This window comes from Lontra canadensis, unplaced genomic scaffold, assembly GCF_010015895.1.
Source record: "Lontra canadensis isolate GAN:19392208 unplaced genomic scaffold, GSC_riverotter_1.0 scaffold84, whole genome shotgun sequence".
Classification (NCBI taxonomy): Eukaryota; Metazoa; Chordata; class Mammalia; order Carnivora; family Mustelidae; genus Lontra; species Lontra canadensis.
In genome coordinates, this window is record NW_022631078.1 from 3,684,965 (window position 1) to 3,711,739 (window position 26,775).

The following is a 26,775-nucleotide window of genomic DNA, read 5'->3' on the forward strand; positions in this document are numbered from 1 at the left end:
CCAGAGGGGGCAGCGGCTCGCCCTGGCACACTCACCAGCGGTGGTGGGTCACTAGTAGGCTTCAGAATCAGCTTGTCGCCCTTCTTCTCCACCTCAAAGCCCATCTTCTTCAGCAGGGACGCGTCCGCCAGCCCCTGCTCCTCCATCTTGGCGATCAGATCTTGGTTCTGACTGTTGTCTTCGGTGAGGTTGCGGATGGCGTACACCACCCACTGGGTCAGAACTAGGGACCGAGTTAAGGAATCTGCCGACACGGTTCCCCGTGTCTGAAGTTCACGTGAGCGTGATGGGAAAGGGAGGGCAGGGACACAGCCTCGGTGAACAAGTTCTCACGGAGCGTGTGCTACGGACACGCCGCCCAAGAGGGAGTAATGAAAAAGCGGGAACACGCGCACTATACACGTATGCCCCACGTGTGTGCGCCTGTGTGATGGCCAGCACGGGGAGGAACTTGACTGAGATTTGATGAATGAACGAGCAGGGAAGCAACATTTGAACTCTGATCGCGTGCGCGCGCACAGATAACCGAGGTGTTGAGCCGCTGGGGAAGAAGACACGACAGCGTCAGTCACGAAGATGCCAAGTGGGAAGCAGACAGGAGACTCATCTTGCTTAAAGCCAGCTCTGTTATAAATAAGAATTGCTCCCTAGCAGTCAGCACGGAATTCCCCTCATTTGGCCGCATTTTTAGGAGGGAGCTAGAAAGCCTTTGAAGGATTTGCTGCGTCCTCTGGCCTGGCCGCCCCCAGCCCTCATTCTGCACGTTCTGGGCAGCATCGGCCACAGCAGAGAGAAGACAGGATGGCTGTGTTAGCTACCAAGGTCTTTTCTTGAGTGACCAAGAACTGTGTAAATCTCAGGATAGCATTAAACGTTGTTTAATGCTTTACGTTGTTCTAGAAAAGACTGCAGAGAAACCGGGTCCCAACTCATGGATCCAGGGACGCAAAAGCGATTCCCAGAACAGCGAGCCCGGCACGCTCTGTTGGTCCGGAGGGGAACAGCAAACACCCAGGGGAGTAAACACTTTCTCTGAGAAAGCAAGACCTCCCTGCCCACGATCGGATGGAAGTTGGCAAGGAAAACAGTCCCTTTCCCCTGACTGCCACATGCTTCCTGTGCTGGCATTTCTGATGTCAGATGGGGCATGTGTGTCCCCCCCAGGATGCATCAGGCTCTTTAGCCTGAAGGTCCTGGCTCCCAGCACGGCGGTGAGGCCGGGCCCCTCGCTGGACACACGAAGCCACAGAGAAAGGCTTCAATGTGCATAAAGCCTGTGGCTCTTTCTTGTAGACTCTGAAAAAGAATGTCAATCAAACTGCTTCCCCAGCTCCATAACCTCAGAGCAAGACAGTAAGGAACGAGCCTGTCCACTCAAGTCAGATGGCGGAGATGCAGGAAACACGAGCCTTCATGTTCAGGACAGATCTTCAGGGGTTTTAAGAAGTTACTCCATCCCGGTCCCTCTGACACGCCCACACTGGTTCACAATCCCGACAAGGCCTTTGAGCTCTCCCCTGATCACAGACGGTCCACGCCGTCCCTGCCCCTCCCGCCTGGGGGCGCGGGCAGCCCCGAGAAGAGGGTGAGCAGATGTGTGCTGGGGCAGTGACCCACCGCTCTCTGGAGGTCTATCATCAAGGGCACTTGTGAGGATAAATGACTAACTTGCTCCAGATGGCACAGTCGGCATGGGTGACGCCCAGCTGGTGCCGATTCTGTAATTAGTCGTCACCCTTTGGTGGGAGAACATGCTTCTGCCATTTACCGGTCATTCTTCGATGAGGAAGCCCGGCCCCTTCATAAGGGCTGTTGTTTCCTTTCTGGAGACAGAGATACTCAAATGCACAAAGCCTAACTGTATCGTTCTCACCCTTTTCCACGATCACCGGACCCCCACTCTACACCAGTTTAGAGAGAATAAAAGGGAGGACTGTGGGCAAAAACTTCTACCACGTTAGTGAATTTCTGAACCACGAATCATTTGCTGCAAGCAATTTCTCATCAAGAATAACATCACTCTACAGGTCCATCACTCCCAGGGCAGGGAGCCCGAAGTGGGGCTTGCCCTTTCCTCACTTTTTGTACGGAAAGGGGGAGGCAGGGTCAGGAGACCTGACCGAAGGAGCCAACAACTGGAGGGTAAATTTAGGCAAGAACAGATAGAAGACTGAACAATTTTAGCTCACGTGTTGAATTCCTGAATGCCAATGACAGGAAGCAAAGCACTTCTTTCTGAAGCTTCCTGGGAACCCACTGAAATGTGACTGAAAGCAGGAAACCCGAACGCCCCTACATGCCCCCAGAGCTGTTGGAAACGGGGTGGGGGTGCAGCTCAGCCATGGAGGAACCCAGGGCCGGACTTCAAGCTGCCAGACGAAAGGCAGGGTGTCTCTGGAGAATGGACCGCCGCCCAGAGCGGCAGTGGTCAAACCATTACCGGGCGAACGAGACCCCTGCCCAAGGGCCACCGTGTCCCTCTCCTGCCAGGCACCCTTGACACCAAGTGGGCTGCGAACATTACCGGTGACCTAGGTCTGCGTCTGTGTGTCCACCCAAACACCCCATGGAGTCTTCCTGCGCACGCGCGAGGCCCGCGCGACGTGTGACCCCGGGAGTGCCATCTCCCCACTCAGCATGTGGGTGGGGCTGTGGGGACACGGCAGGGACCTGCACAAACGTGTGTTTTTCCCTCTTGCTCTCAGGGTGGTTTCCTGACTCAGGGCTCTGCAGGCTGGAGGAAGGGGAGGACGGGAAACCCATCCACATGCAGCCCAGGCGAGAAAGCTGCGCGCGCTGGGTCAGCAAAGGGTCGGGGACGACAGCCCCCAGGAGAATTCCCGCCACGTGGGCAGACGAGAGCAGGTCTGTCATGCTCATGGTGCTGAGGCAACCGCCGCGTTTTGTGAAAATCCTGCCCCGGTGGCTCCGTAGCACCTCACCCTCACAGCGCCTGGAAACTAAACACTGACACGCCCGCCCCGTCTACCTCCTGGGAGAGAGCAGCACAGACCCGGCCAAGGGCGCTGCTCCCAGCGGGGCCAGCACTGTGCCAGGAACAAGACACAAAAGCCGTGAACTTCTCGAGGGACGGACCCCCAGCACAGCCCCCAGATGGACAGCCTAGCAGACGAGGCATTTTTGTAGTTTTCCAAAATCGGTGCTCGGAGGGCCAGAGGACGGGAGCTGAGGGAGAGGAGGGGCCGGGCGGAGCACGGCCACACTCGGGAGCCGGCTCCTACCCTAGGCACACCTTGAATGTGAGAAATAACCAGAGGGCAAAACCGCCCCCCTCTGCACTTAAATGCACGCTTCACATTCTTATATAAGGAAAATGGTACTTGTTTAAAAGAGGAGGATTTCATGGAGTCAGAGCACGGCGTCCCGCCACACACTTTTCCTGGGCAAATAGGAAAGGCGCGCTCTGGCCCTCCGCCCCCCGCAAGCGCCCGCACTTTGGGGCGGTGTCGTCTGGCTACAGACTAAGTGCCACACAGACGTGCTCGACTGGGCCCTGATTTCTTGGGAGAACATTCTAGCCCTGCTGTCTGGGCTCTCTGACTTAATAATAATTAAAAAACCAAATTGAGTGGTTGTTTCTTTCACAAAATTCGGTCTGAAAAGAGAAACACTGAAACACAGCCCCTACCGGCGGGCCCGGCTCATGAATATGCATGGCCATCCTCGTTAGCGCCCCTGAAAGCCCAGAGCCCTGGGCAGCCCCGAGTGTCACTAGGGAGATTAAAGCGAGTCCCAGTTAATATTCACATGGCCCTCTTGTTCCCACTCTGAAGAGACAGACGGAAAGAAAGAGTGGGGGAGAAAATTAAACATCTTCCAAAGCCTAATCCTACCAACACGTGAAGTGCTTTATTGTGTGCTCAGCTTTAGAGAGAGACGGCTTCTAAAGTTTCCATAGCTACTGCAAATACAAGGCGTGAGCCTGGGAGCTACAGAGCTACCTTGAAAGGGCCTTGCCAGCAACGACCTCGAGCAAGGACGCCACAGGGCCAGCCGGCTCCTCTGCGGAGGGCTCCGGTGTCTGGAAACAGGCACAAGCACAAAGACCGAGCAGCTCAGGACTGCTGAGCTTGGGAAGGTGAAGGCCGCTCCCGGGCCCGGAACCACGGCCCCGGCTTCAGAAAGATACAGGCCCAGCACCGAACCTCGTGGCTTGGCACAAGCAAGGTGATGAAGTGTTCACGGGCCACAAAAATGGGGGCCGGCAGATGACATGATCTAGCAAAAAATACCACATAGCAAGACTATTACTAGCTAGCACATTTATGTGTCAAATTCACTTTATAGATTATTTGAGAGAGAGCGAGCGAGTGCGTGTACGCGCAAGCCAGGGAGGGGGAAAGGGCAGAGGAAAAGGGAGAAGCAGGCTTCCCATGGAGTAGGGAGCCCGAAGTGGGGCAGGCTCTCAGGACCCTGAGATCCCGACCTGAGCTGAAGGCAGACGCTGGAACTGCCCGACGAGAAAGACTCCCTCTAAGAAAGGCAGTGTCTTTCAGTTACTGGGACCAGACACACTTACAAAGTCCTGCGCTGTATGGGATCGCAGGGGCTAGGGTGGGGGATAGCGACTCCCTTCTGGTCACTGCTCTGGCTCTCTAGCTGGAAGACTGCTGAGAATGGAGGTCAGCAAATTAGGGCTTGTGTTTCTGTGCAGACACAAGTTTAGTTTTTGTTTCCTTAAATACTTGGAAAAATAATCAAGACTACTACTAGTGTGTGACACGTGAAAATTATTTGAAACTCAGACTTCAGTGCCCAGAATAAGTAAAGTTTTATTGGTACGCAGCCACGCCCATTCATTTATGTACGGACTCTGGCTGCTTTTTTGCTCCAACAGCTGAGTTGTGGGGCTGCGGCAGAGACAGACAGTGGGCACAGCCAAAAGTACCTATGAAAAGGTTGGCCAACCTCTGGCATAGAACACGGAAGGCATCAGTAAGTATCTGTTGAATTTTATAAACAAGCTTTTAAAAGTACTGGCATTAGGGGCACCTGGGTGGCTCAGTGGGTTAAAGCCTCTGCCTTCGGCTCAGGTCATGATCTCAGGGTCCTGGGATTGAGCCCCGCATCGGGCTCTCTGCTCAGCATGGAGCCTGCTTCCCCATCTCTCTGCCTCTCTGCCTACTTGTGATCTCTGTCGGTAAATAAAATCTTTAAAAAAAAAAGTACTGGCATTGAAAAACTTACATTAAAACAATTTAAATATATTAAAAGATTTTGCTGATGTGTATACATACTATATGTGCCCTATCTAAATACAATGCTTCATATACTGTGTGTGTATAGATGTATAATGGATACATCTAGACTTAATAGAATCTCTACTAGGCATATATCCAATAGACGTACTGTATTTTAGAATCTACATTTAATTTTTGCTTCCAGGATATATTCTTCAACATTACTTGTAGACAACAAACCCACTTATGGCAAGGGATTTATGTAGTGCCTAGTAAAGTATACTATTTCATAGGGCAGAGAGTATGAAAAATCTTTTATGAGGCTTGTCTGAGAAGACGATGTTCAGTGAGGCAAGTGCACTTTAAGCAGGCTTCCCCCCAAACCAGTAATAATCTTTGCTAAAGATGAGGATGGTTTTACACAAGCTCCATATCTAAACTAGTATCTTCACAGAATTGGTAAAATTGCAGAATTTTTCAGAGCGCAAGAAAGGAGTTTAGTTTAAAACGGTTCGGGAAATGCTTTACGTTGCTAAAAACCCCAATACTTCTCAGTATGTCATGTCTGCCAGCCACAGACCCAGCACGGGCCGTGGCGTGGGAAGAGCGCCTTCTCTTCCTGCTGCGGTGACCTACTTCCACCCTCCTCCCAGGCGCTCAAGTCCGAGAAGCCGCCCCGTGTCGGGGATGGTGTGCTTGGGGTTGGAGGGGGCGTTCCCGGAGTCCTAACCAACCTCAGCCCCGCTATCCAAGTCTTCGCTTTCTGAGGGAAAACGTGACACTTCCCAAACTGCCGGGGACCCCTGGGCGCCCTTGAGCCTTCTGCTGGAGGAGGAGCTCACGCAAACCCAGGAGGACTTCCGGGTGCAGGCGGTGGAGGAGGAAGTGCCCACACGGCTCAGGGGCGTTGGGAGGGTGAGCAGGTGCCGATATGGAGGCAGGAGAGAAGACAGTTTAGCTGGGACGCCGAGCAGGGGAGGCGGTCGGGCAGGAGAGGTCCTTGAGGAGGGACTGACCCAGAAACCACCACCATCCTTCCTCCCCAAAGCCACCCACGCTTCTGCACAGGCTGCCTCTACCTCCAAAGGCCGACATAGGTCACCTCACTGCCCCCTCCGTCTACCGTCATTACCTTCCGCTCTTCACGCTCATATGTCACTCAGCTAACAACACTCTTCTCCATCAGAAAATTAAAGGAGGAGTCTTTCTAGAGTGGATTCTATCTGCGGGTCTCCTTGCTGGAAACCACGTGTGCCCAATAACCATCGCAAAACCAGCCATTTGGCTCCCTCTTCCCTCTCCAAATTCTTGGTCTATCTGGTTTCTGATTTCCCTCCACAGTTTTGTATTTTAATATGAGGGAACATCTGTGGTTCCCGTGTCTCAGCGTCGTGCTGATTCCTGCTGCCTGGGCCCTGCAGTGTGTTGTGTCTTAACAGCATTTACACACGGATGGACGCGTCCTCTCTTATTTGCCAATTACTGGCTAACTGTGAATCCCGAGAGTGGTAAAAACAATAACGCTAACAGAAGAGCCGGGGGCGGGGGGTGGATAACTGCCAGTTCTGTAGATCAGAGGTCCCATCTGAAGAACATAAAGTAATACTTGGGGTTGGTATGTCCTCCGAGAAGGAGCAGTTTGTCTTCTCGGAGGGAAGAGTCATCCCCGAAACACCATCTCTGAAAGCAGAGGCTCTCTGCTGGCCCCTAGATCCCTCAGGAACTGGGACATCAAAGGAAGTATGGCAAGGCCCAGGAAAACAAACCAATTCTGACGGTTCTGTGTCCATGCAAATGTCAACCGAAGACATCCTCTCTCTGGGCCTAACCCAAATCGGCACTCTCCTACTCTCTGACTCTGAAACAAAGGGCACGTTCTCTGTCCTCAGTACGCACAATTTACTTTCCGTAAGTGGAGCTTTTCCAGGGGTGATCCAACAGTGACCACCTCATGGGCCTCCTCTCCTCTCCCCAGCCCAGACTGTGCCTCCAACCCCACATGGCCCCATGTCCTCAGCAGCAGCTAGCTCTGGGCCCTTTACAAATCCCAGATGTAGAGGGACACCTGGGTGGCTCAGTTGGTTGGACGACTGCTTTCAGCTCAGGTCATGATCCCGGAGTTCCCGGATCAAGTCCCGCATCATGATCCCGGATCAAGTTCCCGGATCAACTCCCAGCTCCACGGGGAGTCTGCTTCTCCCTCTGACCTTCTCCTCGCTCATGCTCTCTCTCATGGTCTCTTTCTAAAAAAAAACCAACATCCAAGATGAGCAAAGAAGATGTCGCTGTCACCGCGACCAGCCAGCCTGTGCATCTGGCATGGGAGTGACGGGAAGACGATACCCTGCCCTCCGTCACCACACGCACTCCCCACTCCAAAAGCTTCTGTGGCCGAGTGAAGGCCGCGCGGCAGGTACCCCATATCCACGGGGTTTTGGTGGTAAAGGATCCTACGGCCCCGAGACTAATTTTGTCCATTACGTATTCTGGAATCATCTTACCAGCCACTTGAAAGCATAGTGTGGTATGAAGAGTCAGAGTCTGGCGTCCGGGTCACACAACAGGTTTCGGGATCAGAAACAACCAATACCACTTCTAACTTAAACCACATGAAAGGCTTCTGGGGCCATGAAGTCGTTCCATTTGTATCCGGGGCAGCCCTCCAATGTCGCTTCTGAGACGCCAGCCCAGCCCCCATGAGCCATGTGCTCAGCCGGGCCAGAGCATGGTGGGCAGGGCCCAGACACTCAATGGTGCCGGGATGATTCCTCTAGAGCCCCTCATGCTGTGTCCCTCCCCTCCATGAACCTCCCTCTCGGTGCCCCTTCTCAGGCTGCTGTCGCCGGGAAAATCTTCAGTCCTTCTAGGGAACGTGCGCACCTGTGTGCAGGGACTGCTGTCCTCGTCCCCGCAGCTCCCGGCACACAGAGAGAGATGCAGACTGGCTATTTGCTGGACGAAGGGCCCTTGGTGCCTGCCTTCTCTCTCCCTGGAATCTTCCGCACCATTGGGACCATATGTGAGACGTTACTGAGTAAACGCATGCGGACGCCCAGTGCTGCTCCGAGTTGCCCTTGGTGTTGCAGGGGTGAGGTGGCCACGGCCAACGTGGAGACCGAGGCAGGAGAGGGTGCGCTGGCCCCCAAGATCATGGGGCCCTGAGGACTGACCGCCTGTGAGCAGAGGGAGCGCAGCAGAGACAGCCCGGAAGCCCCAGGCCCCGTACGCTGGGCAAGAGGACGCTTGCCAGGCGCGCTGTGCTCTTCGGGATCAGGGACTCGCCGGGTCGCTAGCTGCCTCAAATGAACTTCTCTTCAGAGACGACATTACTGCTGCCTTCAATGTGAGCACAGCTGGGCCGGAGGACCGAACCCCAGCAGAGGGTCAGACCACTTGATCCTCTACAAACACACCACGCCACAGGGGTGCACAACCACCCCATTTTACTGACGAGAACAAGAAGACACAGAGGCTCGGGCTTGTCCGCGGTCACACAACCAGAAGGGGCCAGCCAGGGTCGGAGCAACGTGGCCATGCGGCTTCCAAGCACTTGCAAGCAGGCGCACAGGCAGGGGGAGATGTCTGCGGGAAGGGCGGGTCTGCCTCCCGCTCACTCTGACCATGAGCTTCTAGACTTTGCCTACACCACCTGTTAAAAGAAGGCTAGGTTTCCTGACACTTGAAATCAGGTCCCTGTCTCTTCAAAGAAATCCCAAAGGGCAGGACAGGCTGGGAGATACTAGAGCGACCACCTCTGCAAAATTACCTGGGAAGCAGCCAACGAAGAGTTCAAAATGAAATTAGTATTTGGGGCAGGAAGAGTAAGTCGTGTCGTCTAAACGACAGAGACCAGTGTCGGCCTAGCGCTGACGGCGTCCCACGTCACAGAGGCACAGCTGAGGGTCAGAGACGCTGCCAAGCTACGGAGACTTAGGAGAAGAGCGAACAGGGTGGGGTTCTGGCAGACGTGAGGTGAGACACAGCGGGCATGGAGAGGCAAGGAGGCTTCTCCTGCTGAGTACACGAGGCACCGAGCATCTGTTGTCACTGTCCTTGGCCCAGATGTCACTAGTCACCTGGGGGCAGTCTGCTCCACAGTACGTCATGGCCGTCCTGCGCGCCCCTCAACCTGCTCCTTGCCACAGCCCAGAAAGTCAGGAGGGGGTCCCCCCCGCAGATGCTGGGTGGCCTGGGGCAAACCAAGCAGGGGAGGCGCTGGCGGTTCTCATTCCTGCCGTTGGCTTCTGTTTCCACCACTGACAGGCGAGCTAAGAGCGGAGCGCAGAGCCGGATGCCCGCTCCTCCTTGTTATGGGAGGGGCTCGGCAGGATCCATTTCAAGGTGACGGTGACCTCCAGCAGACACTGATCACGTGCAAACACCTTCCACAATTACTGGAAATAACTACCACGGACCCTCCAGACGATATAAAGGCCATAGTTGGTTGTGACGGTGACATTAAGTTCTAAAGCTCCTCCTGGACACTTGTCTGTCTTAAAGCTTCTAGAACACCGGCTACTTCACTTTGGGGGTAAAATCTCCTTCAGTTACAGACACCTAATACCCCAAAACGTTTTTCCACCTCTCTACCAACAACATGCTTCTTGAGCACGACCCCGGGACGAACGCGGGGTGTAGACACAAACAAGCATCTGGCCACACATCCGGCTGTCCGGAGCACCGAACCACCATCCAGTCACTCGCAGCAGATGGGAAGACGCTGCACTCCGTGCGGGGGACACCGCAGCTCCCAGGATGGTCACGTCCCTGCCCCTGCAGCACCTACATTCCAGAGACCGACTCATCAGACAAGAGTGGTGGGAGGACGCTTCTCTGAGGAGGCACTGCCAAGCTGAGACCCACGGGAGAAAAAGAAACCGGTCACCTAGTCACCTAGCGAGCTGGGGCAGACGGCTGTGGGCTGCGCATAAGCCCGTGGCGCCAAGAAAGGTCGAGGGGCCCCTCGGTGGCTGGAGCGAGATGTACGGGGCAGAGGTAGGCGGACACCGCACCTCCTGGGCATTCAGGAGAGGGTAAGCCGTCTCTATTTTATTCCAGTACAATTAGAAGCCACGGCAGGAGCGATGCAGAAAATTCAAGACACACTCCTGGGCAGCTGTGCGGACAGTGGTTTGGAGAGAGGCAAGTGTGGGAAGCGGGGGGTGGGGTGGGGGGATGGGGGGGTCCATGAGGAGTCCCCAGGGGCCAGAGGGAGGTTGTGGAACAGGACAGACCTGGGCTCAAATCCCACCACTGCCATCTCCACAGATGTAGGACTTTGGGCAGTTTACATAAGCTTGTCAGGGTAAAGCTGCTCGGGTCATCTGCGGGGACAGCAGGAGGGGACGTCTGTGGTATGTCTTTGCCCCGCACCTGGCGCCCAGCACCGCTCAAGGACAGCAGAGGGCCCCGGGCGGGCTGTGGAAGCCCCGGCTCCTGTCCGGCCTGGGGCTTCATGACCCCCGTCTCAGCTTCTTCTCCCATTCAGTGAGGGGGACAAAGGCATTCCCCAGCGAGTCAGAGGCCAATCCAGGACTCAGACGAAGCTCTTGGCTCCTGGAGTGAGAAAGTACAGGTTCTAAATGCCGTGCCTGGCCTCACCAGCAGAGCGCAGAGCCATGGGCGGTTACAAAACCCTTCTGCCTCCACTTCCTCTTCTGTAGAATGGGGGTCCTGACAGGCTCTGTCTCACAGAGTGCTCATGGGATTTAAATAAAATCCTGAGGCCTGGGATGCAAGAGGCTAGCTCTGCTAGACACACGGGCCGGCCGCCACTGCCTCTGCTGTAGGGAGTCCCCCTGTGGTCAACAAAGCTGGGCCACAGAGAGAGCTAGACTCGCCGGGGTCAGGAAAAATCTGTCATTCAACTGTCAGAACCAATTAGTTCTCTGGCTGCTACCCACGTGACCTGCTCAATGCATTCCCGAAATCAGTGTCCCCGCCAGCATCTGATGGCACATGCGGGTCTTGTTAAACCCAGCAGCATTGCTGGGTTTCTTCATTCTCCCTCTGTCACTTTTCAACGAGGGGACAGAGCAATGGCGATCACCATGGAGGGAGGGAGGAGCGGAAACGGTGTATCTGTGCATACGCACCTGTGTGCTCCAGATGCATCGAGTCAGGGATGGGGACGGCCTGATGCCACAGGGCTGCTGACCTTTGTGGAACATTTGTGGAAAGCAGCACCGAATTCCAGCTGAGTATCACAGTCCTAATGCTACATGACAGCAGACGCTGAAACAATGAAAGGAGGTCTTGCTCGAACTGGGATCACGGAAGACTTCTCTCCAATACACAGTATTTATTTCAAACTGGAGGAACCAGCAGGGGTGGGCCAGTGTACACAGGGGAGCAGCCCAGGTCGAGCAGCGGCAGGTGCAGGCCTGGGAGAGGGAAGAGCCGGAGGTACCAGTGGAAGAGGGAGGCCAGTGCGCCAGGAGGGAAATCAGGAAGGGCTGATGGGCGGGGTGAGGCCGGGAGGCAGGAGGTCAGGAAGAGGCACCCCCCTCCCCACCTCTGCTCAAGCCAGCCCTTACTACAGAGCCCTCTCTTTGCCAGGAACATCTGAGCACCTGTCCTCAAGGTACCCCCCCACCAGACCGCAGGCCTCACGAGAGCAGAGAGGGGGTCTCCTTCTTGGCCAGCACTGTGTCCCTAGCAGCAAGAACAGTGTCCACTGCGTACCCAAGGAGACAGCAGGAAACACATACAGAATCCACAGACAGAAGTGATGACAGACACCAGGGACCTGAATCCAGCAACACAGGAAAAGGATCGTGTAGGAAAGGCTGTTTAACATTAGAAATTGGCTCTCCCGGCTGTCAAGACGGTCACGTACTACAATGAAGACGGTATCAGGTAGGAACCATGGAAGGCCAATCTTCTGAACACAGAACAGAAACAGAATCATACCTATGGGACAGTGACATGTGTCCCGCAGAGCCAGGGGTGAAAGGAAGGTCTTCTCATGGTGGGGCAACTACAGAACCACAGGAGGACAATGAAACAACTGCACCCCGACTGTACGCCTGGCAAGAATGAGCTTCTGGTAGACCTCAGATCTGTCAGCAGAACTACAGAGCTGCCAGCAAAAATACGGAGAGAAGCTCTTCCAGCCTCGGGGCCTCAGGGAGACACAAACCCACTAACCGCAGAGGGAAGAAAAAACTCGCCCAAGCACCCCAGAAGTCAGATCAGAGTCCATTCTGGAAAGTGGTGCTGGGTGAGAAGGGGCCCAAAGGAGCCCTCCAGGGGACGGGACTGGTCTTCTTCTGGGTGACGGCTGTGGGGTGCGTACGTATGTGCGGACACCCACACGTTGTGCGCGGTACACTGAACTCTCAGTAAGAAAGACACCTAAGAAAAATAAAAAACAGGAAAATAAAACAAGCTGCGGATCGGAGAGACGCTTTCAATTCACATAAACGAACGGAGGAATACGGGAACTGTTTTCATGAATCAACTGAAGAAAAAGAAAGAAAATGTAAATAGAGACAAAAAAATATCCGGCGGCATCTTTGTGACACGTGAAGTCCCAATGGTCGGTAAGTGTCAAAACGTGCTTGTGACCGAGGACAGCGGGTCCCGCAGCATCCCGGAAGCGCGCTGTCCGCATCGGAGCGGCAAACATCTCCAAGTCCCTGTCAGGCGCCAGCGAGCGCACAGGACGGGAGAATAAACTGGTACAGCCGACTCGGGAAGAGTGTGGTGCCACGGAGGAGCGCGCTGAAGGTCAACAAGCTGCAGGACGGAAATTCCAGAAATGTTCGCAGCGCCGTTCACGATCGATGGTCGCAGCCCCCGAGCTAAAACACCTAAAAGCCCAGCAACAGCTCAGAGAAAAAGCTGCTGCTGGGAGAGAGCGCCGTGAGCCGTCCGCAGTGATCTGGAGGGTGAGTCTGATGGCAGGTGACAAAACAACGCAGGCCAGGACTCCTCGGAAGCTGACCCGGAGACAGCCAACCGCAGTCCCCTGCGCGGGGAGGCGAGCCCACCGGGGAAGGGCGGACGCGGCGGCGGGCTCGGCACAGCCGGGCCACGGCTCTGTCCGCAGCCGGGAGCTGGTTCCGCACACGCCTGCTTCACAATCTTTTCCGAGCGGTGCCTGTATACTCTTCCCACGTTTCGGTGAGCTCCTTCTGTGTCAAGGTAGAACAGTCTCGCGCACTTAGCATGACAACTGAACTGGGACTAAAGGTGTGTGGGTCCGCCAACTAGCCTGTAGCAGAAACACTGCCGCTGACACCCAACCTTCCGAATCCCGTGGGTTCTACCGTCCCAGCGATGCACCGGCAGTGCGCGGGCGTCGGTGCTCCGGCAGCCCGGTGGGAGGAGGCTGGGCACCTTTGCCGCTGTTTCCTTCTCGAAAACCTGTTAGGATTTCCTGGTGCTTCCTAATTACACACAGAAGAAATGCCTGAATAAGAGGGGGCTGGCTTCTAGAAGTGCTTTAGAAGAGAAAGACAGAAGTCATTTTGATTCTGACAAAACCTGATTTCTCTCAAAAAACCCCCCCCAGAACAGGGAAAATGTGTTGACTTTTTCTAGGCTTTTCCTACCCTCACCCAGAAAGTGTGGATCTTTATCCACATCTGACAAAGTCATCATTCTGTGAGCTTCTGTAAGAATGAGAAATTCGGCGGTGAACCAAACACGAAGACAAGCATCTCTTGTCAAAGTGAGGCTCAGCGCGGTCATGTGAAAAGTCTCCAGTGCAGGGCTAGGTCCCTGCTGCCCAACTGCGGGCCGTCTCCTATTTCTGCTCTGGGCTGGCTTCCGTCCACCCATGAGGCTTTTTCACAGCACAGGGCCTGTTTTCAGTTGTACTCAGTTAACCCTGAAGAAAAGGTCTGTCCACTCCTCAAACAGCCTCTCCTGGCAGTGCGCAGAAACCAATGGCCACTGTTGGGCTGGGAGCTGGCAGGTTTCTCGGGGTGGCCGGGACTCACAACCCACAACACAACGCCTGCTCCCCGGGGCCAAGAGCACTTCGCCTCTGCCTCGGAGAGGATGTGCAGCAGACCAGAGGCCGGTTAAGATGGGGAAAAGGGATATCTGCAAGCCAGCTTCCTTTTTTCGTCTTCCAGATCTGTGCCAGTGTCCAAGCAAAGGGGTGAATGCAGGTCCACCAAACCACGGGGCTAAGAAAGCCCGAGCGAACGGAGGCCTCCCTCTCCCTGTCGCCAGCACGCCTCGCCCGTGAGGCAGTCGACTCCGCGCAGGAAGCAGGCCCTGTATGTCCTCCAAGTGGTCTGCAGAAGACACAAAGAGCTCGGGATGCGGGGTCCCTGATGCGGCTCTCCTCCGTCCCACCCGCCACTCCCGCCTGGAAAGTGCCTTTCCCATGGGCCTCTGAGCGGGGGCTCAGCACACAGCTTCCTTCCCGGAGTCGACAAGGACTTACGGGCCGGCTGCTCCCTGAGCTCGTTCCTTCAGAGCCTCAAAACACTCACTCAATCGGGTTTGTTTGGTTTCGTTTTTGTTTTTTTTTTAAATCAGATGGTTCTAGAAAAATAAGTGGCACCGAGAACACAACACTTCCTGCTAAGACTGAGGATGTCAAAAGAAAAGAGCCAGAGTGACTATTTAACGGTGCAGGGCTGGCTGCGGTACACCGATGTTTGGACCAGACCCTCGTCTGTCACTGCTAAATCTGACCGAGGTCATTTTAGGCAAAAATACTGACATTAGTCAGGGTTACCTGGAACACGTTTCTCTCCGCCAAACTTTGGCAACTCAATCTCTCAAGTGTTTTACAGAATACACGGTCCCTGTAGCAATGGTATTTAAATCTAACAACTTAAAAAAATCATTTGTTAACATCCTAAACACACCCAAGTGTCACTGCTCTTTTTAATAAAGAAAGGGAATGCAGAAAGAAAAACTGGCAAATAATTAACTTTGCAAGAAAATACATTAAGCTAAATACTACCACCACTACTACTACTGCTGCTGCTGCTTAGGCACTGATCATGCATCAGGAACTGCCCAAGACCCTTCATGTGCTGGCATCAGCAGGTTCTCAAGTCACTAGCTCTTCTGGAGGCGGACCTTCATCCTTGGGGGCCACTGTGCCTAACAACTGCCCCAGGGCTCTGTCACATGCGATCTGTCGGCGATGCCTCTTGGTAATGCCATCTGCGGACAGAGAGGCGGTTTATTACAGAGCACAAAAAAGAAAAGTTTTCTTCGTGGGGTGCCTCGCTGACTCAGGAAAGCATGAGACTCTTACTCTTGGGTCACAAGTTTGAGTGCTACATTGGGCACAGAGATGACATTCAATCAATCAATGGCTCTCCTGGTGACTGGTAAACTTCGCAGCGTACGCTTTCAAAAGCAGTGCAAACTGCTCTGTGCGGACGGGTTCTCTGGACTGGGAGTGCAGCCCCACAAGAGGATGCGTTTGAAGGAAACTGTCACATGTGTGAGGTTTAGGCTGATGTTTCAGACATTTCTTTATGGTCTAATCTATACGGCAGATATAAATGTCCTGAAATGCAAAGAATTACTAAAGCTCTATGACATCCTGTAGAGACAGACATCGGGGACATGTGCAGGACGACCAAGGTGCAGACAGACTGTCAGAGAGAGCAATTCTGAGAAACAAGTCTCTGGTCCATGCAGACAATGGGATACTATTCAGCACTTAAAAAGCAACGAGCCATCACACCTGAGAAGTCTCGAGGACGCCTGAGCAGCAAGTGAAAGAAGCCGATCTGAGAGGCCATGTACTGTGTCATTCCGACTTTCCCAGGCCATTCTGAAAGACCTCCAGATAAAAAAAAAGAAGGGTGTTGGTGGGGAGGGACAAACGGGCAGAGAGCAGATGGTCTTGCGGGCAGTGAGGACACTCCGTGTATTACAACGGTGGACACACGTCATTACACATTTGTTCAGGCTCAGAACGCAGGACCCCAGGAGGGTGTCCTCATGTAAACGATGGCCTGTGGGGGACAGTGATGTGTCCGCAGTCAGTCTCCAACTGCAGCAAGTGTCCCACCCTGCCAGGGAGCGCTGATCACAAAGGAGGCCGTGCACATGTGGGGACGGGAACAGAGGAAATCTCTGCACTGTCCTCTCAGTGTTGTTGCAAACCTAAAACTGCTCTAAGAAAATGTTATCTTCAAAAAAAAAAAAAAAAAAAAAAACCCAGGAAAAAAAAATGACATGAAAAATTATTTCATGTTGTTTCAAAATTAAAAATACCTTTGTGGGCTAACAAACTCACAACCACCACGGAAGACTAGCACAGAGGAACTATTTACATGAGAATGTCTAATACGCGTTCCCAGGGACATCCTTTCCCTGAAGGACGCTCACTGGATGGCAATATTAGATCAATCAGCCACAAGGTGCAGGACCCCTCAGATTAAGAATTAAGGGCAGTAAATATCTACATAAAGTGTTGTTTCTGTTTTCAAAAGAATTTTATGTGGTCTTATTTAAAACATTAAGAGTAACTACTGAGAAATAAACTGGGTCACCGCAAGGCCAGGTGGCCGATGTGACAGTCTGGGAAAGGGGCTTCCAAGGCACCAGCTTTCAGTGTGGTGGTGGTGGCCCTGCCCAGGTCCCTGCCCAGGGTGAGAGAGTGCAGGGGGCAGGAGGCTGCTTGTAGGCACTGGGCTCCTCACCACGGGAACAACGGACTCCCACTTCCTAACTTCAGTGAGGATAAACCTCAAGCCACCTTGCTCTTAGTTTAAGTCTAGCACATACAGCAGGGCCTGACGCATCCTGGCTTCTGCGACAGGGAAGAACTCGGCAAACCAGGCTTAGCAAGACAAAACCCAAGGACAGGCAGCTGGAACCTCCGCGCCGCTCCTCATTTCGCTGGACGCAGATACGTGCGCTGATGACACTTGTCATCTCCAGCCTCTGATTTTCAAGATGGAAGGAAACCAGAAGCACATCACTAGATGCTAAGTAACACGATCTGAAGGAGGGCAACTTCAAGTGTTTGAGTCTCCTTTTAGAACAGTCCATTCGCCAAAACACCTGAATGAGGAAACTGGCCCACTTTTGTGAAAGCCTCATTCATAACCATGCAGGGACTCCTCCAGCCATCAGCTCCAGGCACTGGGGAATCGGTTGCTAGGATACCATAGAAGCCACACAAACAGGACTTCTTCCCTCTTTCACTCTGAATGGTTCCATTTAGATGCATCCTTGTGTGTGTGTGTGTGTGTGTGTGTGTGTGTGTGTGTGTTGGGGGCACTGGAGGCAGCGTGTTACACTCTCAGATGCCTGGGAGTGGCACCAGAGCCTTGTCCAGTCCTCAGCCCCGGGCTTGGCTCACGCCCAGGGCCCCCGGGAGGCCTCCGCTAACCTGCAGGCCCGTGTATGTGCACTTGTTTGCTTTGCTTGGGAAGAAACACTCGGTGACATCTTCAAACGCACGAGGTGAGCGATACGGACACCAATGAGAGGCTTTAAAAAACCGAATTAGATCACTGGGAAGCCAAACCAGAAGTCTACCTTTTGAAACTAAAGCAGCATGCCGAGTTTTTCTAGCGTTTAACTGTCAGCTCGACCACAGAACAGAGTGTCACCGACCGTCTGTCAGCTGTTTAATGCTGGGGACTCAGAAATAAAGAGAACTCGGGGCAGAAGCAAGATGACACTGATCCCACCAGAAGCTTTTCTAGAGGGAAAGAGTTAACACAATTCTTTTACCCCTTCTACAACTGATGAGTATCTGGGATGTTTCCACTTTGGGGCCCTTACGAATCACGCCACGTGGGCGCTCTTGCCCATCTTCTGAGAGACACGCTGGGAGTGGGGAGCTGGCTCACAGGGCAGGTGTGTGGGTCTCGTGTCGGCAGACTCCGCTAGAAAGTTTTCCAAAGGGATTATTGCAGTTTCCGTCCTCATCAGCTTGCTCCATATCCTCGCCATCACTCGCTACTGGTGGCCCTTCTTATCAGCCACTCTGGCGGGTTTCTCATCATGGGGCCCATTTCCATTTCCCTGACGACTGGCGATGCCAGCCTCTTTCCGCGTTTACTGGTCATTTGGATTTTGTCTTTCCCAAAATGCCATGAGTCTTCTGTCCACTTTTGAAACCTAAATTACCCTTTGTAGAAGCCCTTTTACATACTAAAACAGAAGCCCTCTGGGAGATACCTGCAAAGTAAATCCCTTTGCAAAGTCTTTCTCTTACAGCACGCCCTTCTGGGTTACAATTTTTGCGTCTTAGGAAATCTTTGCCTACCCCAGTCTAATAACCATGCTCTCCTATGATGCCCTGTGGGAACTCCTGTTCTACCTTTCACACGGAGGTCTGTGGTTCTTTTTGAGTTAACATGTGTGAGGAGTGTGAGGTGGGTAGCTGGTTATTTTTTCCCCATTATGGAAACTGAATTAATCCAGTCCCATTTATGGAAAAGACCATCCTTTTCTTGATGAGCTGTAGGGGGGCCTCTGTTGTGTATGTGGGAATCTGTTTCTGGATTCCCTACCCTATTCTGTGATCAGACTTTTATTGTCATGATGATTTGAGTCCTACCACTGATTCACAGCACAATCACAGATGAAAACTAACCTTTCTCATAGGAATTAACAGCTTTAATAGGGTGTATGAGAACATCTATTTGTTGAAAAACCATGTGATGGGCACTTTACAAACATGATGACCCTAGGGGGGTCAGGCCCATTTTAGGGGAGCAGAATCTGGGTGTGTCTCCCCGCCCCTGGGGCCTCTGCGCCTGTCATCATGCCACACTTCCTTAACACAGGGTCACTGGGAAAAACACCATCGTTTATCATTCCTCTGTAAACTGCTACATTTCTGTACGCAAGTAAACCTTAAAAATGAGATGTCTCCATGCTGAAAATTAAAAAAAAAAAAAACTAAAAATTAAAAAAAAAAAAAAGGAAGAGAGAAAGGTGGGGGTGGAGAGAGAGAGAAAAGAACAGGAAAAAAAAACCCTGTTTGGACTCTCATTTGGTGCCTGCCCCCTCCCCCTCCAATCAAAACAAAACAAAACAAGAAACCCACATCAAGGACAACTGATGAAAACACAGATCAAAAAAGGATGAAAGAAAAACATTTCAAATAAAGCTCGGCGGTTTCTATTTGGAAACAACAACACAAAATCCCACTTGCCACAGTGAACTGACAAATACGAAATGGGCTCTGCGGCAGTGGAGCGGGGATTTTCCGACGGCATCTCCTACCGTGTCATTACTGTGGGTGACCCACAAGTGAGCGGGCGAGTGGACAGCTGGGCCAGGGCTGGGCCTGTGCCCCTGGAGCAGCAGCAGTGAGCGGAGGGCAGTCCTTCCCTGCTAAACACCCCTATGAGGTGCTGTCTCCCTAAACCTGGAAATCCCCACTGGCCTCCAGAGCCTAACTCCAAGAAATGGAGCCGCACTCCGAGGCTCCTAGCCAGCGGGGTGTGGGGTGGGGTTTGCTCTGATAGGCCAGCCAGCCTGGGGTTCCCAATCCGCAAGGGTGGTCAAGAAAGTGTAGGTCTCACAGGGTCCCAACTGCAGATTTCCTCTGGGGAAGGAGCCTGGACCCTACAGGTGTCACATGCCCTCATCCCCAGCCCACGGAGGACGGTTACGTACGTGGGCATGACCAGCTGACCCAGAGTGATCGGAGTGTGGGGGGTTTTGGTTAACTGATAGCTTGCGTCAGCATGATTCCTGCTCTAAGCATACTCCAAAAGATCTATCGTTTTCTGTCACAAAATACTGAAATTAAAGCCCAAGAAAAACTTGGCTGGCGTTAATCAGAAGATGGGGCGCAACCAAATACATCTGAAATAACATCACTGCCGAACGGAGCTCATTAATTCACCAAAGAATCGCAGAATCCATGGGAGAGATTTCTCTTGTGCTTCCAACCACCCTTGCTCCCGCCAACGAACCGCACGTACACCCTCGCCAGCTGCTATCTGTTCGCTGTTTCACTCATTCAACTAAGTATTTATTAGAAGTTTACTATGTGCCAGACAGCGGCATGTTATACTGAGGCAAGAAACAGAAAAATGGTCCCTGCCCTCACAGAACCTGGCCCAGGGTAACGGAGATGTAATGCATGATGAGTATTTATTGACGGACCGTGATAAGCTGACAGAGCAGGTTCTAGGAGGGATGACCTGACCTTACTGAGCTCCAGGAACGCTTTGCTGAGGAAGGGACTGAAGGCAGCGCAAGGAGGACGGGACCAGTGGACGGGAGTTCAGGGGAGAGGTCAGTGCGGGTGACTGCCCGAGGTGACCATCAGGCACATCTGAGAAACAAAAATGGAAGTGTGGGTCAGGGTGCTGCAAAAGGGAAGAAGAGCTCTGGATAAAAATGCGAGGCAGGCAGGGGCTAGTCCTAAGGGACCTTCCAGGATGTGCTAGAGACTCTGGCTTACTCTAAGTACAATGGGCAGTGCTGGAGATTCTGTAAATAGGGCACGTTTGCGAGAGATGGTGTGGGGGCAGGGAGAGTCAAGAGACAGGGAGGAAGGATCTTGTTTCGGTTTTAAAAGATGACACTGAATGAATGGGGAACCCTTATCTCCTGAACAGCCCAAGGGAAGGAGGGGAATAGGAGCTGAGAAGCCATCACTGACCCAGACCAGGGTGACGAGAGTGTGCACACCTTAGAGGCAGGGGAATAAAAAGAAATAGCATCACAAGTGGCTCCCAGATTTCTGACCTGAGCAACTGGATGGATGGAGGTATTTCCCCAATCACCAAGAAAGAGGGGATGGTTTTATGGGGATATTAACAGTTCGGCTTTGGACATGCTAGTTTTGGAGTATCAGTAAGACATACAAGCAAATGTTACACAGGGCGTTAGAAATTTGTCAGACACTCAGAAGACAGCTTTGTCTAGAGACTGAGTTTGGGAACCACAGGAGAAGAGATCTTTAAAGCCGCGAGATACCCAGAATACAACTCCATGTCACTACCTCCATGGTAACCAGACTGGTCCAAGTCACTGTCACCTCTTGCCTGGACGACTGCAGTAGCCTCCCCACAGGATTCCCTGTCATTCTGGGGGCCCAGAGAGTGTGTGGCACGTAAAAGGTATTCAGTAAACATGGAATGAATTTAAGGAATAAATGGGTAGGATTCCTTAGGGAGAAGATGCAGAGTGAGGCAAGCACTCTTGAGCTCTGCCAATGTCCAGGACTGCTCCAACATTTACGAGCTGTACAAAAGAGGAGGCAACAAAGGACTCAGAGAAGAAGGATCCAGAAAGACATAAAGAAAACCTATAGAAGGTACTATCATGAAAGCCAAGAAAGGAGCAGTATGTCAAGGAGGAAGTGATTAATTCTTTTGAACTGAATGTTAACACGATGAGAACAAAGTACCATTGATTCTGGCAACAGGTGAAGACTGGTGACAGTAAGCAAATGATGAAGCCCAACACGCCCTTCTGAAGACCCACTGGAATTTTTAAAGACACAAACCCTAAAGCACCAAAACATTTTCAGATGCTGAAAGGCAGACAGAAAAGAAGTAACGGGCAAGGCCATGGCTTACGGCTGTGTAACTCAGCAAAACCCAAGAATGTTGATTCTAAGCTGGCAATGAGAGAAACAAACATTCTGCCCTGCAGAATCCCCCAAAGCTCAGATGTTGGTGCCCCCATGTACCTCTTTAATGGAAGGTAAAGGTCAAAATGAAAACAGAAGGCCTGTTTGCAAAGTTAAAACACAGGTGTACCTCTAGGTCTCCCTTCTCTATCTCAATAGAAGATTAGAAGATTCATTAATCAATGACAAGGATAAAACAGAGATACTCTGGCATGGAGGATACCAGATACCGCACTGGAAATAAGGGAACGAAGTCAAAGTATACACGTTAAAATGGAGAGATCCTGCAGCTCTCCCAACAAAATGGTGGTATCAGGCATACATTTTCAAACAAACTCAACTACTTCCTCACCAGTGGCCCCACTTTAAAGGAAATTCTAAAGATTTCAGGCAGAAGGAAGATGATCCCACTTGGACAAACAGAGATACAAGGAGTGAAGGGCAGGGAAAGCAGTAAAAATGTGGACAGATCTAAATGAACACAGATATTGTGGGGTTTAAAAATAGAATTAAAGTGTGTAACAACAGCAGCATGTAAGTTGGGGACCACTCAATGGTCCTAGGAGGGGGGTAAAGGTTTGAGAAACAGCAGACAAACATTTCCTTAGTTAATGATGCATACTGTAGTTTTCCTGGGTATTAACAGAACAGAAAAAATAAAGAACATTTAAACTAGAAAAAGATAAAAACTGAATTAAACAAAATAATCTAAAAGAAAGCAAGAAAGAGAGAAAAAGAAAAAACAGGAAAGACAGAAAGGCTTTAATATAAATAGATTGGTGATTATATTAAATATAAATGGGCTAAATGCAATAGCTAAAAGGTGGAGATTGTCAAACTAGATTAAAGAAAAAACCCAACTACATGCTGTTTACAAGAAACAACTCTGATGCAGAGAAGTTGAAAATAAAAGGGTTGAAAATGTTATACCCCAACCAAAAGCTAGTTAGAGGAGCTATATTAATATCAGGTAACAAGTATTTTTAAAGATAAAGAGGTTCAATTCATAATGACAAGAACATATCTCAAAGCCTGCCATACACATTTATCTAATAACATTGCCTCAAAACATAAGAAGGGAAAATTTATGCAACTAAGAGGGAAATAAATCTATAACCACAGACTGATATTTTAAAACTCTCTGTAACTGATAAACCAAAATGGACAAAAATATCAGTAAAAATACAAAAATTTCACAAACTTGACCTAATGTATGTAGATAAAATGCTGCTCCCCTCCACTGGAGAAATGAGCTTTTCAAGGACACATAGAAAGGTTGCAAAAAAAGGATTGAATACTGGGTCATAAGGCAAGTCTCAATAAATTTCACAGGACAGAAAAGCATGTATTCTTTGATCATAACACATTTATGTTAGAAATCAATCTCCAAAAGAGAATTAGAAAAGTTCTATTTGTACAGATTTTACGAAATCTATTTCTACACAATCCAGGGTTCTAAGAAGAAACCATAATGGAAATTAGAAAACACTTTAAATGTATGGTAACAAAAATAACAGACATCTAAATCTATGCGATGGAGCTATAAAATACACAGAAAAGGATAGAAGCTTAAAATTAAGAATCCTAATAAATGGATGGATATACCATATTCATGGACTGGAAGACAGTATTGTTTAGATGTCAATTTTCACCAAATTGATTTTAGTCAATGCAGTTTCAAAGTGTAACTCAATATGTGTGGATTTAAATCATTTTTGTTGGTTAAACTGTTTTTTGTTGGTTGATTTCATGTGTGTACGTACATGTATGTGCACATAAACACATAAGCACGAATGTGTGGAATTTGACAAGCTGATTCTAAAACTTTTATGTGAAAAAACAAGTGATCAAAAATAGCCATAACACTCCTCAAAAAGAAGAGACATGTTGGAAAGACTGACCTAATACTGGGCCAGGTTAGAAAGTGACAGCACTTAAAGAATATAATATTTGTGTAAGGCTAGACAAAGAGATCAACAGAAAAGAAAACAGACTCCAAATTCAGACCCACACATATCTGGACACTTAGGATAAAGACGGCACTACACCTAACAATGCATGTTCTTTTCAACAACTGAGCTGAGATGATTGTGTGTCCATATAGAAAAATATAAAAATAGACCCTCTAATAAACACTATACTCAAAAGTCAACTCAAAGTGAATTACAGACCTAAATATAGAAAGTAAAACTGTCAAGCGTTCAGAGGATAATACAGATTATCATCATGACCTCATGGCTAGAAAATATTTCTTTAATAAGATACGTACCCAAAGAACTAATCCTAAAGGAAAAGTGATAAATTTGACTAAAAGTTAAGAACTTCTGTTAATTAAAATAAACTATAAAGAGAATGGCAAGAAAAGTCACAGAACGGGAGAAACAAAACATTAGCAAACATGTAGTTGACTAAGAACTCATATTTAGAACATACAAAGATCTATTACAAATAAATTACAGAGAGAAAACCCAATGAAAAAACATGGGCAAGAGATTTGATCAAGCATGGTTTATGTACGTGTGCGTGCGCACACACACACACACACACATGCACATGCATGCACACACGAGCACACACAAAGTCCCAATGGCAGATAAGCACACTAGAAGATGCTCAGCCTTGTTAGTCATGCAGCAGTAGAACACGAGATCTTTAGCCTTTCCTGTGGTGACATGAGGGAGGAGAGCACAGGTGCACATTAAATCCTCATGTCGTTATGATAGATTTATCGGACTCTGATACACACGTCAAGAAACAGCAAGCAGCAAAGCATATTACTGAGATGTACAAAAGCAACTGCTAGAAAAGCGAGCTAAGAGTGAACTCAGTGTGGAGAGTGGAGGCAGAGACCTCATTCCCCCATTCAATACATTTCGGCATTTAAAACACAGGTATTATTTTGATGAAAAGAAAATATAAGAACTGAAAAAAACTAAGCATGGGTTGGGGAGAGTGAATGGGAGGGAAGGAGGCCAAGTCAGGGTAGTTAGAGAATTCTCTGGCAAACATGCTTGTGAGTGAGAGCAGAGGAACAGCATGCAGGGCGGCCTGGTGCGGTTTCATTCCATAATCTGTATCACGTCCCTTTCACGCCGGCTACCTGGAAGGCCAGGTGCTCATTTATGGCTCCCATCTGAAGACTGACTCCCTAGGCTCTAGGGCTTCTTCATCTCTGACCGTTCCAACCATCATTTCCCTTTGCTCTGGTATTTCAGTATGCTATCTCTTATCTTATTCTGCATACTTGATAGGCCTTTCTAACGTGGAAGGCTTTAATAAAACTCCAAAGAATTAATGAATATGCATCATACTAAACTATGTCATATTTTAACTTTTGTTGACAATTTAAAGAATATTCTGGGGTCTTGAAATTCTTCATTAATTATCACTGTAAAAGCTAGTTATATACAGCTTGACCATATACATGCTGAGCGACTTCTCTGCTACACGAACAGTAACTGTGGTTTCCATGGATGTGTTCTGTCCCCACCCTGGGACTCATGAGGCAGGACAGGGGAGCAGCTAAGAACCAGGCACACACCAAGCTTACGTTCTGGGTCAGATCTGTAGGACGAGCCACTGAGACTCTCTCAGTGGACATCCTCATCTACAAGACGGGGGCGACGATGACGACAGGACCTGGTTCTCGAAGCTGGAGGATTAAATGAGGTGACGTGCAGGAACCCAGTAAGGGTTCGGGGAATGTTTCTGGAAAAGAAGGAATTACTGACAAGGAGGCCAAAGAGACTCTGCCAGCATGAGCCACGGGCGGCTGGTCTGTACGGCCATAACGTGCTGTGTACAACGGCCTGTCAGAGCCAAAGGCCAGTGATCAAAACCTTCATTCCCTGGAGGTCAATTCAGGGAACATGGAACTGCGGGTGAATTTCTTTTTTCACATAATTCATCCTTTCCATCAGAAGCGCACCCACTACGAATGTGCTCGAGCCTTCTCATACTGCTTCCCCGGGAGCCAAAGCATTTTCCTTTTCCCTTCCTTGTTTAGGGAGCTATGACAAATTCCACAGCCCTGTGAGGCACGGAGCCTGTCGCGCCTGACTAACGCGATGCAGTGAGCCAACTCTGCTTCACTCCGAGAAGAGTCTTCTGGGGCTGTTCGTCTTTTCCTGACTGGGCTTATAAACTGTTGTGCTCTTTAGATCCAGAGATTTTCTTCTATTGCTCATCAGACAAATGACGGTATCTTTAGCACAACAATAAGCATGTCTCCATCTACACACTTTAAATACGTGATTTTCATCAGCTCCTTTTCTCTTCTTGACAGAAACCACAGTGGGGGGTGTTCGTTAAGTGCCCCCCTCTCCCAGCTTCTCAGTTCTAGGCTGGGCTGCTCACCGCCTCTCCGGGGCTTACGCTCTCCACGTTCTCATCACCCTCCTCCCCAAACACATGCAACTGACACAGGGGCATGCAGAGGCCAGGGCGAGGGACTGGACTGAGTCCGGCGGTCACCAGGGAGGTCTGGAACTTACCAGAATACCTCTCAAACCTGAACAGGCTGAGGTCCTCGTCACTGTTCTGTGATCAGTTTCCTACAGTGCCACTGGGTGACGGGGCTTGGAATAAGCAGGTTCCCTGTACGCCCTCCAACAAGGGGGTCACCCAGGCAGCGGCAAGAACCGGAGCGCCCAGCTTCAGTACCAGAGGGTCACAGGGCAGAACCTGTCCAAAATGGGTACTTTGTGCCACTGAAATGTTTCTCCCCATTCCTGGGGCCTCCAAGTGCCCCTCACGTCTGTCACTAGACCATCGTGAAGATGGTTTGTCCCAAAAGACTGCATACTCAGACTGCCTAGAGCACAACAAAAACAAAAACATAAAAACAAAACCCAAATTCTTCACATTTACAAATATGCACGGTTTGGAAAGGTGACATCGACGCGCTGCCGCACACAGGGCGAGCGTGGATGAGTGTTCCCCACCCCCCCCAATTTTAAAGCACTTGTGAGGAGAAGACTGGTTTAGAATGTCCCCCGACCTTGACCACTCCTACTCGTTACCCCGCAT

General features: G+C 50.6%; 1 protein-coding gene across 1 annotated transcript in view; it reads right to left on the reverse strand.

Moving 5' to 3' along the window:
* The window catches only part of ATXN10 (ataxin 10), a 160,330-nt gene that overhangs the window by 1,854 nt on the left and 131,701 nt on the right, over nucleotides 1-26,775 (reverse strand). The window contains exon 11 of the mRNA XM_032882778.1: nucleotides 36-223. Coding sequence (XP_032738669.1) covers nucleotides 36-223 — 188 coding nt within the window. The remainder of the gene's footprint in view (nucleotides 1-35; nucleotides 224-26,775) is intronic.